Source organism: Neopelma chrysocephalum, unplaced genomic scaffold (assembly GCF_003984885.1).
Source record: "Neopelma chrysocephalum unplaced genomic scaffold, ASM398488v2 Primary Assembly neopelma1_59, whole genome shotgun sequence".
Lineage (NCBI taxonomy): Eukaryota > Metazoa > Chordata > Aves > Passeriformes > Pipridae > Neopelma > Neopelma chrysocephalum.
Genome location: NW_020897714.1, coordinates 6,305,926 through 6,318,139, shown reverse-complemented (window position 1 = coordinate 6,318,139; position 12,214 = coordinate 6,305,926). Strand labels below are relative to the sequence as shown.

At 33.7% G+C, this 12,214-nt stretch overlaps 1 protein-coding gene across 4 annotated transcripts in view; it reads left to right on the top strand.

Annotated features, from left to right (window-relative positions):
- Positions 1 to 12,214, top strand: part of PPP1R12A (protein phosphatase 1 regulatory subunit 12A) — a 115,067-nt gene that overhangs the window by 79,433 nt on the left and 23,420 nt on the right. For 3 of the 4 annotated variants that reach the window (XM_027679778.1, XM_027679777.1, XM_027679776.1), the window contains exons 12-18: positions 812 to 934; positions 2,459 to 2,620; positions 3,070 to 3,246; positions 6,920 to 7,010; positions 8,519 to 8,716; positions 8,893 to 9,061; positions 11,066 to 11,184. In XM_027679778.1, coding sequence (XP_027535579.1) covers positions 812 to 934; positions 2,459 to 2,620; positions 3,070 to 3,246; positions 6,920 to 7,010; positions 8,519 to 8,716; positions 8,893 to 9,061; positions 11,066 to 11,184 — 1,039 coding nt within the window. The remainder of the gene's footprint in view (positions 1 to 811; positions 935 to 2,458; positions 2,621 to 3,069; positions 3,247 to 6,919; positions 7,011 to 8,518; positions 8,717 to 8,892; positions 9,062 to 11,065; positions 11,185 to 12,214) is intronic. The other variant, XM_027679779.1, reaches the window with a different exon arrangement.

Genomic DNA, 12,214 nt, shown 5'->3' with positions numbered 1-12,214 from the left:
GTGCATTCTGAGGCCAAAGGTATCTGAACATAAAATAGATCTTTACAAAGTTTTGTTTTATTTTTTCTTACACCTGGTTACCTTTTATGTATAGTTTTGTGAAAGACATGGGGATTTTCCCTTCTGTCTGAACTTTATTTCAAATCTTGAACTCACATTTTTGTTAGAAATTCAGTTTTTGCATCTCAGTGTCAATTTTCAGGATAGTTTTTCTAAGTAGATTTTTGCAAGGTTGTTTCTTGCTGCTATAAACTGCAACAACAGACTAAAGTCATGTCAGCTAGTGATGCGTGGCAGGCCACTCAGGAATGGCTACTGTAAACCTGTTTACACTAGTCTACAGTATCATGAGTTCTGAAGGCTTGTCAGCTTTTCAACTTCTTATAATATCAAAGAATGAAAAATCCCGTTAAATCAGCTACTAAAAAACCCAAGTAGTTTTCCCCTTATTACATTAGATAATCTCAGGGGCAAACAGGTAGATATTTTGTTCCTTTTCTGGGAAAAACAAAGCCACCAATGATCACAGATAAAAGCCAACAGCTGATTTTATCTGGTTAAATCCTCTTTAGCAGTTTTCTTTTGATGTTACTTTTTTCTGATATTTCTAATGGCGTTAGTAGGAATATAGTATTTTTCCACAGGGGCTTGAAAATGATTGTCCATAAAGGTAATTTTATTCCTGTTTGGTTATGTTTATTTTAAGTGTGTTATGCAGGGTTTTAATTTGAAGCTGCTGTTCAGCTCACATCAAGAACAGCCTTCTTTAATATCTTTAATGTGAGCTTGCTAAACTAAAATCTTTTTTCAGAGACTCATCTGCTAGTTCAATACGTGGTGGCAGTTCCTATACCAGGAGAAAATGGGAGGAAGATGTCAAGAAAAACAGTTTGAATGAAGGTCCTACATCATTAAACACAAGTTATCAAAGAAGGTGTGGAATTTTCTTTTTTTTTTTTTTTTCAAAGTAGGCTTAAAAGAGGGAAAATATTGTCTCTAAATTTTGATTCTTGCATGACAGTCCCAGAAGGCTTGGGCTGTTCTCCTTAATGGTAAATTATAGCCATACCTCTGTTGAGTATCAGTATCATAGAATGCATACATAAAATTAACTTGAATGCGAAGTAAATGATGAAAATATGAAAATAATTTTCAGGTGTGCTAGTTCCTAACTTACAGGATTTTCTCAGGAGGAATCATATCCTGCAAATATATGCATGATTAATTTTCCTTCATTGTGTAGTTTCAGTGTAGCTATTTAAGTCAAGTTCTTCATTGTAGTTAGTGGAGCAATAAATAGCTCAAATGAATAAATCAAAAAAAAGTCAAGTAACTAAGCTGCATATTGATACATGCTGCTGATGTACGTGGTGATGGATACTCAACATTTTTTTGAGTCTTGACATTGGTATTATCAGTGGCATGTAATCAGGCTGTTTCATACAGCATAATACATCTTAATTCCTTGATAACCTCTTGCCTTAAAAAAAACCTTGTCAATTTTCCTAACTTTAAGTTTAGGAAAGATGTTGCACAGATTTCCTGTTCTGGATGGAAAATATCAACAGTTGATATATAAGAACAATCTTTGCATGTTAGCCTTTACCAGTATTTACACTCCAGTCTTCAAAAAAAAATGTGCTCACCACTTTTAAATTGCATGTTGTGCTTTAACAATGTATTTCTTTGGTTGTTCTTTTACCATTATTTTTTGCCATTTAAAGTTGATAGAAAAAAATATCAATTGCAAAATGACAAAGAAGCGTCTTTACCCTTAAATCTTTTGCAATTAGTAACAATGATGCTCTGTCTGTCCTAACTGTGGATTCTGAGATTTAGTCATGGGGCAGACATTCTGACCTGCTAGTACAAAATTTATTCAACCAGAACAGTGGATAAAAATGTGGAAGCCACTGGGTCTTCTTTATAACTTGAAGAGCAAGGGAATAACCTGAGTCGGAGGTTATTCTTTCTGGGAATGATTTAAGTGGTTGTTTGTTTTTTTTTTAAAGGCAATATATTTAATTGGTTTCAAATTATAAGAGGAGTGACATTTTCTTTTCTGACAGGCTGTGCAGTGAAGTTCTGCATTTTCTGAGGTATTCAGTGTGGGTGAAACAGCAGTTTAAAAATGGGACATTGGGGGCCCTATATGAATACTTTAGTAGATGTGATCAAGACAGTCTTACATAAACAAGTGAGATTCCATTCTTTATCTCCTTGTTGTGTGAAGAAATGGTCAGGACTAAGAGACTTCTGCTGCCCTCTGAAGTCATAAATTAAAAGTTCTAGTCAAGGAAACAGTGAAGAAAATGCTTCTTTTGTCCCAGAAGTTTCCAAGACTCAACTGAGGCACAGAATACATGGGCAGGAATTTAATGGATCATTCCTGCTTGGTGATATTTTAATGAGCAAAGATAAGTAATAAATGCAGACATTGTACTTGTCTCTCCTTCAGTGGCTCCTTTGGTAGAAGACAAGATGATTTTATAAGTTCTAATGTTCCAAGTACTGCATCAACAGTTACCTCTTCTGCTGGTCTTCAGAAAACACTGCCTGCCAGCACAAACACTACTACGAAGAGTACAACGGGTTCTACTTCAGCAGGTGTACAAAGCAGGTAATGGCACCAGCACACTTTTTTTTCTTGTTTTTTTTTGTCGGGTCTACTGTGTGCTTATGTATGTGCATGCGTTCTTGTTTAGTAGATTCTGGGGCTCTGGATTTTTTCACTTTCCTGTTAAATTTGCTTTGATTTTGTACAATTTGGCTCAAAAATTGTGAATGGCTTTCTACTGTAAAGTGACAGCCATGTTGGTATAAAAGAATAAATCGAATGTTAGAAAGGTGTGAAGAATAAAAGTTCAGTTATTGTGAACTGCTAATTCTTAATTTATTCAATTTAATAGCTCAAGTTGAGCTTTCATGGTAGAGACATTTCAAAGTCTACCTTTTTTTTAAAAAAAATCCATCCCTCAATTTACGTGTTATTAGTTGTTTAGTAAAGTGCTTTCATTGTTTAGCTGTTTCCTTTTCTCTTTTTTTGTGTTGCTGCTTGTTATGCTGTAGTACCTCAAATCGTTTGTGGGCTGAGGATAGTACTGAGAAAGAAAAGGACAGTGTTCCTACAGCAGTGACCGTTCCTGTTGCACCATCTGTTGTAAATGCTACAGCCACTACCACAGCCATGACTACAGCTACTTCTGGCACTGTGTCCTCAACATCAGAGGTCAGGGAGAGACGGAGGTGTGTAAAGGTCCTAAGAGTAATGTTGCTCTTACACAAAAGTTATAATTTTTTTCTTACTTAAAGGAATGTGTTGGTTACCAAAAATGTGGACAGTACAGTATGTAAAGCAGTGTTGTTTTCTTTCTGTGTATTGAAACAAGTAACATGTATCAATTTATCTAAGAGCTAAAGTCTAAGAGTACTAGTAGAGACCATTCATGAATTTTAAACATCAATACTGTATGTTTTTGACTGGCCTTGAGTTCTCATTTGGTATGTGGTATTTTCATATTTATATTTCTGTTAATAGATTAAATGAATCCTCTTAAAAATACCCATAATGGAACTATGTAAAAACACTGAATTAAAAATAATGAGTAATTAATTAATTACTACAAGTACATTGCTGCTGATTGAGCTAGTGTGCTGCTGGCAGTATGCTAATAAGTTATAGCACAGCATTTTTTCAACTATTTTGTATGGCTGGCAATTCTGAGAAGAGAGTATTGAACCCAACACATTCTGTTTATTTCATTGCATCATTTAGGGTCTCTTCTACTTGGAACATAATTATACAATTGTAAAGGCAATGCTTTAAGAGATATTCAATATGAAGAATGAGTAAGAAGCCGATGTAAATCTTATTTTAAGAATATGCTGTATTTTTCTATTTACAGTTATATGGAGGATGAGTTAAGACTGGTGCATATTTATGTTTCCATAAAGAGTTGTTTCCTGCTATTTATGGAAGCAAAAATAAGATTTCAAAAGATTGTGAATTCCTGTTAGCTTTCCCCAGGTTCTTCTTCTTCTGGATATTTATAAATGTTTATCCTTTAACCCTTCTGCTGAAATGCAAGTTCAGATTTCTGTGTTGCTCCTGTAATAGTTTTGAAATGTAGCTCCTGTATCAGTGTGTATCTCTGTATGTTCACAGAGGTCATGAAGCTGTTCCGTATTACGCAAGAAACCTGCATTCTTTTGGTTCACTTAAGGCAACAGCATTTAAAGCTTTAGGCCTAATTAGGGTAGCCTGTTTTCCATAATCTTCCCTCATACCCAAAACTGAAATGAAATAACTTGTATGAAAATGTGGATTATGTTTTTATTCTTTCCCACCATGATTCAGGAAGTGCCCACATGTGCTAATGACAAATTTCAATAACAACCATAGTCAGATCAGGCATTTTCCAGAGTGAAATTTGACTGAACCCAACAAATGAAAAGCAAACCAACAAAATGCATCTTTTTTCAAAAATAGTTCAGATTTTAAAATGCAAATGCTATTTCAGCCTCATATCAGCTGGAAAGGCAGAATATATTCTATATTTAGAATTAAGGATTTTGCGGTCTTATTTACTCTCATTAGTGTGTTTATACTAATGTGCACATACTACACACGCTTTAGAATACCTGCAGTTGGCCTGAAATTCCTTGGTTTTGTCTGACTAGGATGATTGTGTAATATATTGTTGCAGATGCATTCTTCATGGTATATTAGGGTATCCATTAAATCTTAATAACCAACAAAATTTGAGTAATTGCTGCATGCATGTGAGAAGGTAGTTCTCTAAATATCAGCACAGACATATGTATCTATATATATATACAGATACATATATGTGTGTGTATTTACTTATGTTTATATGCACGTGAAAAAATAGTATGTATATGAATTATTACATGCTAAATTTTTTCTTAAGTAAAAAAGTTGGTTAGTCTGTGTTTATAGACTGAAATAGTGTATTTAGAAAGTATGTTTGACACAGTATTTCAAATATATTAAATATGACACTATAAACTTTTTAGTAATGAAGCAGGTAATGGCACATCCTTTTGGAATAGCTGAAGCTATAGTCTTTGTATGATTTTTAGGATTGGTTTGCAGAAACAGGGAAGAAAATTACAAACTTGAATCTCTAAATCTTTTTATCATGAATAATACTGTATAGGGAACCTGTGTGGCGTCCACAAGGGATGCTAGGGAAGGGCGTTTTCTACTCTGACAGTAGCTGCAGTGTGCACCTGGCAAGTTGGAAGTTTTCGTTTTCTCTCAGTGAGATTTAAAGTGTTTCAGATGTATTGGAAGGTAGGTGTAGGTATGACAGTTACCAAAAACCAGTTTAAGTGGAAGAATTTGTAGCAATTTTCAAGTCCTAAAGATTATACCTGCTCTGCAGTCAAAACCTTCTAGGTGAGTAATGTTTCAGGTCATTTTAGCTAAAGCAGCTAGCAGCCACCCTTTTCCTGATGTACACAGGGCCTAGAGCTCTAGGAAAATGGAAAGTCAATGAAAAATGCTATTTGCAAGAGAACAGGATAGGGAAATCAAATTAACATAGTATGGGTTTTTTGAGATGTGTCATACATTGGGCATTGTTTCAATATTTTTAAGTATAGCAGATAAGTGTAAGTATTTTCTTGTGTTTTAGGGGTCCTTAGTTTAATAGAGTTAGAACACAGGTAGTGATACGTAGGTCTGTATAAATGAAGTTTATTTTTAAGTCTTAGAATTGTTTCAGTACTGTTTTTAGTATGTGCTAAGGCTAACAAATGTATTATTAGATGATGAAAGAATTTCTCTTTCTATACATAAATTATTTAAGTGTGGCATCATAGTGATTATGATGGCATAATCACTAGCCAACTATTGAATCATTAGCCAGTTATTCTTAACTAATGACATATAAAAAGAGACAATTGGAAAATATTGCAGAATCTGATCTAAAGAAGCTCAGAGAGGCTTTGTGTTTTAAGCAACCTTTCAGCAACCTTCTGATTTTGCTTTTCCAAAATTTTTTTTATTTTTTCTAATTTTTAGCTAATCTAAGGATTTCAAACCAGTGTGAAATTACAGCAGCATTCCCAGAATATTCTGTAATAGAAAATAAACAAATGCATTAAAAACTTCTAAATTCTTTAATGATGGTTATACATACGTACAAATATATGTATTTATGCATATAAAGATATTTATATCTTGGTTGGTTTTTTTTTTTTTACTCTAGTTACCTGCATTGGAGAATTTCTTTAAAGAGTCCAGACTTTGTGTGTCTACTCCAGTAGCCTTTTGGCTTTGATTACAATTACCTGCTTACTCTGCAGGATTTTCATGGGTTTCATGAGGATTTATTTTCAAGCCCATTTTTTTCAAAGGAAGTTGGTTTACTCAAAGCATAAATGATTCATATGAAAATGTAGTAACCACCTCCTCAAGGACTTTAATTTCTGGTGCAGTAAGTGATATAATTAGGTTTTCTGCATTAGCTGTACATTTAGCTTTTTCTAAAAGCTTACAAATAATGTTAAAAGTTAATATGCACACATATTTGATGTTTAAATGTCTATATGGCTGAATCTCTGAGGTCTTTTATCCCTGAAGAAGTACTTAGTAGGCTAGTGAAATACCAAAAAAGCTGAAGTTATATTTAGAGAAAATGGAAAAAGGAAATCCAAATTAAGTAAGAAAACACTATGTATTTCATTTGAGTTCTAAGGCTGCTGTCTTGATGAATAGATTATTAAGATATGGATGAAATGTCTAAAATGTAACCTAGTTTATATAGTTAAAGATTTTCTTCTGACTGCTTTGGTTTTCAGTTGTATCATGTTGTGGGGGTTTATTCTGACCTTTTAATACATTTGTACAAAAACTATCATTTGCCAATTTTGTTTGTAATTAACTCTATAGATCATACCTCACTCCAGTACGGGATGAAGAGTCAGAGTCCCAAAGAAAAGCTAGATCCAGGCAAGCAAGACAGTCTAGAAGATCTACGCAGGTATAGTAGTATTAAAACTTCTACGTTTATGGAAACATACCCATAACATAATACTTGAGAAACAGGCATAGCATTTGCATCCATTTCTAATTCTTTTTCTTCTGTGCAGGGGCTATTGTAAATAATGTGATTGAGCTGACCAACATATGAATAGCTAACAAGATCCATGACATAGAAAAGATACATTCAGTCTAGTGTCTGTGGAGACAGAAAAGTACTACAAGAGAGTTTGGAGAGAGTTTTTTGGTTTGCATGCTAATAATCTAGTATCTGACTGCATGTCTCCTTGCAACATTTCTCTCTCTTAGTTTACATACTGATATATTTGGTGATTCTTCGCAGTTTCTGTCAGAACTTCCTTACAGTGAGTTGCAATTAGCACAATCCTAACATAGGGAAGGATATGGCAGTAGCAAAATAGAGGGAGTATCTCTTATGGTACTTGAATGCTCTTTGGGCAGTGGAGCAGCTACCAACCACTATCTGCTGAAAAACTGAGAATAATCAGCATATAGGCCCTGAAAAACAGCACAAAATTACTGTAGCCATTGTCCTTACCTGTTTTAAGGCCAAGTCTCTATGTACATTGTTTACTGATGTTACTTTCAAATCTTAGCAGTTTTAAACTTCTCAAATATTTCTGGTTACCTTTCGTAATGAGAGATCCACTCTTGATACAACTTTATCTTATCGGAGTTATTTTTGCTTCTTAATACTAATTCAGAGCCCTGAATGGTGGTTAAACTACAGGCCAACTATTGTTGAATCTTTACAGTAAAGAAGCTACCAGGAATTACTCTATTAAAACTTTATCAACACAAAAAACAATTAAATAACTAATAAGCTGCAAAGTTGGCTTTAAAGAATAGATTACGAAGTGTTTTGAGCAATGTCTCAGTCAGATGCATCAGCTGAAAAGTGTAGTAGAGAAAAACTGTCTTCAAAAAATTGTTTGCTTTCTGAGCTTACTTCAAGACTAGTTTTTAGCCTCAGAATAACAACGAACTAAGAAATAAGTTACAACTTTCTCTAGTGCTGTCAGTGCAATTTTTTATGTCTTGCTGGCCTAAAAATCCAATTGCAGAGAGTGAATTACCAAGTATCAACATTTCTGAAAATATTATGTGTTATGTTTTTAGGGTTCTTTCAGAAATGTTTAGTATGCTTATGGTCATGTTGAAAGCATCAGAAGCACCTAGTGGGTTCTTAAATTATCTCTATAGGATCTTCTATGCAATCTGTATCTGTTAGTTCAACTAAAAATTGTCTTGCTGGAGAATCTGTGGTAGATCACATTACAGCAAACACTTGCCACTTATCAGAGGGGTGTTTGGTTCCAACATTCTAGAGGAAAGCTTATAGGTAGAATAGTAAGAAATTTATTTCTTACTAGATAGATTTAATTTTCTTAAGTTGAATTTTTTGTTTAAAATATTTATGTAATGTGATCACCTGCATTAATATAAATGATATATTAAAATGGTGTTCGCTGACTGCTGTTTTCACAGGGTGTAACACTGACAGATCTTCAAGAAGCTGAAAAAACTATAGGAAGAAGTCGTCCCACGCGAACCAGAGAACAGGAAAATGAAGAAAAAGAAAAAGAGGAGAAAGAAAAGCAAGACAAAGAAAAACAAGAAGAAAAGAAAGAATCTGAAACTAAAGATGATGATTATAGACAAAGATATTCCCGAACTGTTGAAGAGGTATTTTCATGATGAGTCTCTTTAGGTAGAGAAATTATACGAATCTTGACTCCAACTTTAATAATTTAATTTTGGTACTAGTATGAGAATTACTTTTATAATTAAATGTTTTAATATCCCATGATTTGTATTTGTTTATCTTGGTAAATTAATTTTGACATTTTTCTGCTAAATAGCCATATCATCGCTATAGACCAACGTCAACTTCAACTTCTTCATCATCCACCTCTTCGCTCTCCACCTCCACTAGCTCTTTATCAACTTCAAGTCAACTAAACAGACCAAACAGCCTTATAGGTATAACTTCTGCCTATTCTCGGAGTGGAACAAAGGAAAGTGAGAGAGGTAGGAGTACCTTTTTGTGAAGGGGTTTTTTTTTGTTTTTTTAGTTCATGAAGGGTAACTTATGTTTCTAGAGATAGTTCAAAATGAGGTGCGATATGTAAGACCACTGGGGATGTACCTTGTTCCCAACTTCTGTAACTTGCGTATAGAGAGGAAAGAAGATTTTCTGGACTTGGTGGTGGTTTGCAACTGTTTAGTATTTTTCCATTGTTGGATCATAGAAATGTCAAATATATTGCAGTAAGTATCCACATAATGCTTTCATTTTTGCTTTAACACAGCAACTATAATAAAATACCATATTTCAGAGTCTAAATACTTGCAGGTATTAAGAAGGAATTTTACTTGATTAAATAATTGATAAATGACAGGGGTTTTGTTTCAGTCCTTCTACACTGAAGGACTGGAATGATGCTTTACTGCTTTGAGGACATCTCAGGGTTTCATGAGCAGCTGAAAACAAAGGGAAGGGCATGCTTCCCATGGTAGTTCAGAATGTTTAATGGAACCATACTTCTGGATAGTTGAACTGGTTTATGTAATCTTAAACTGAGGATTAGATGCATGATACAGAGATCACAAAAAAGCTTTTCTCTGTCACACTTTTTGCCCTCATTTCAAATGTGAATCACCTGCAATAATTCTGAGAGATGTTGTGCCTGATACTTTGCCTGTCAAAGGAGGAGCCTTTGCAGTGTGATCTCCTAGTCCCTCTTGGAGGCTTGACACAGTTGACTTGAGAGAAATACTTTAATTCGAGTTATTATTCAGTGGCTTTAATAGGGTTACTGATTGACATCAATAATTTTGTTCTACAGAGGGTCAAATAAAATGATCTATTGATGAAATTTCCATGAACTATATAGCAGTCTTGCCATGTTCCTTAAAATGGTATTTTCTGAGGAAATTGTTGGGGCTAAGCTGCGGGGATATGCTTTCTGAATTTTTTCCCTTTGTCCTAACATGAACTGAAATTTGGATTAAGATTCTTCAGTAATGCATTCTTACTCTAGGAAGCTCTTTCTACACTGTTCTGTGGAAAAGATTTTCGTGGGTAAATATTAGCTACAGCAGGTTTTATATTTTTTCACATTATGACTTCAGAGGAGAACTACATTACCATCTGAGATCCCAGCAGTCAAGTCCTAAGTTATTTACTTACAAAAGATACATGATCACCACAAATATTTGTGTTTCCCTTCTGTCCTGTTTAATTCTTGCTTCACACTAAAATGTTTATTTACCTCTGAAGTCTATTGATGGTAGTTTTTAATTTTTAGTGATTAGTGATGCTTCTATCTGAACTCAAATCTGTAGTTGCTTTATTTAATAAACGAACATCAGACTGAATAGACTGTGTGATAATAAGTAAATAACTTTGGTTTGGCCAGGTTTGTTTAAATTTATTTTTTTAGAAATTACTTGTAAACATACAGTGAAGCAAACATAATCCTGAGGTATTATGTTTTTTTGAATTGCAGTTGCATTCGTTTTAAAGAAAAAGGACATCTGTAATACAGTAATAATCTAACGTAGCAGATCCCATTTTATTCTTCCTTAGAGCAAAAATCGATGACTGTGATGAAACGAAGGACTCTAAGGAGGACTTAACAGACTTTTGAAGTTGGGATTTTTTTTAATACTGAATTCTTGATTTAAGCAAAAAAAGCTTGTTTGATGAAGAATGGTGAAGAATTATCTTCTCCTCCTTTGTGCTCTTATACATCTGCTGACACAGATGTTTGAATTATTAGGATTATTGTTACATTGAAACATTTTGTCTAGGTGGCTGAGGTGGAATTAGAATTACAGTATTTTAGAGCCATATACTGGGCAGTGTATTTTACAGAAAACCCTGTATGTGGTAAGAAGCTCTATAGCAAATTTATTTCAGGTAACTAAAACATTGCAAGCAAATTAAAGACTGAGAAGTATTACTTTAGAAAATTTTCAGCAAATTAGATTGTGTCATAATTCAGTGAATAAGAAAGCTGTTATTAACAGAAGGAGGCAAAAATGAAGAAGAAAAGGAAGAAGATAAGTCACAGCCTAAGTCTATAAGGGAAAGACGGAGACCAAGAGAAAAACGAAGACCTACGGGAGTTTCTTTTTGGACTCAAGATGTAAGTAAACTTCGCTTATAGCAAAGTACACTCTTCATGCATAGTGTACTCTTTAAATAGAGAATACTTTAGAGTAATACAGTATATAACTAATTGTTCCAGAAAAAAATGCTTTTCTAGTTATATATTCTCTTTTTCTTTGTTTTGATGCTTTCAGGAGCAGAATCAAAATTAAGCCTTTGTTTGGTTGACAGTGCTAACTAGAACACTGTAGTAACCATAACTTAATAGGAATTAATCATAATCTAAGGAGAAACATTAATTACTGAACAAATGTTTTATTTATTATGTTGTTTATTATAATCCTGTTAATTATGAGATATCTTAAAAGTTGTGTATAAGAATTATTTTTTAATAAGCTCTGAAATAAATGGAATGTATGAGCCAGTTCCCTGTCACATAGCTATATAAATTGATTTTGCTAAGTCGGTATTAGCTCTTTTGTCATGTCAACTGCAGAAAATATTAAAAGAGAGTGTCAGTTGAATATCAAAAGTATTTCATGTGTGTTTAAGTTTTCTTTTCAAATTCTGTCAAACCTAATATGGAATTTCCAGAATGTTATCAAAATTGCTGGGAGGAGGAGAGAGGAGAAGTCCTAGCCATGTAATTATTATAATACTGTTAATTACAAGGTATCTCAAAATTTGTGTATAAGAATTTTTTTCTTATTAAGGTGTTTTTTTCTTTTGCATACAAATGGTTTCTCAGAGATTTAAAGCATTATGTGGATTTCAAGTAACTTCCTTTCTTTGATAAACAACTATTTAGCGTTTATCAATGATCAACTGAGAATTATGTCTATTACTTTCGACAATGCAATATATTGCATACATAGCAAAGCTGTAAGAAGGAGAGTCGTTATTTGGCACATTACAAGTAGCTATGTACTACTATCAGAGTAGAAAGGTTATAGTTGATGTTTTGGGCTCCTGTTCCCTTTTCTTTGTCATGGGATCAATATGTAATGTAAAAGCATGATTTTCATGTGCCAAATGCAAAGTTAGGTTTCATCTCCTTCTGGTACTGA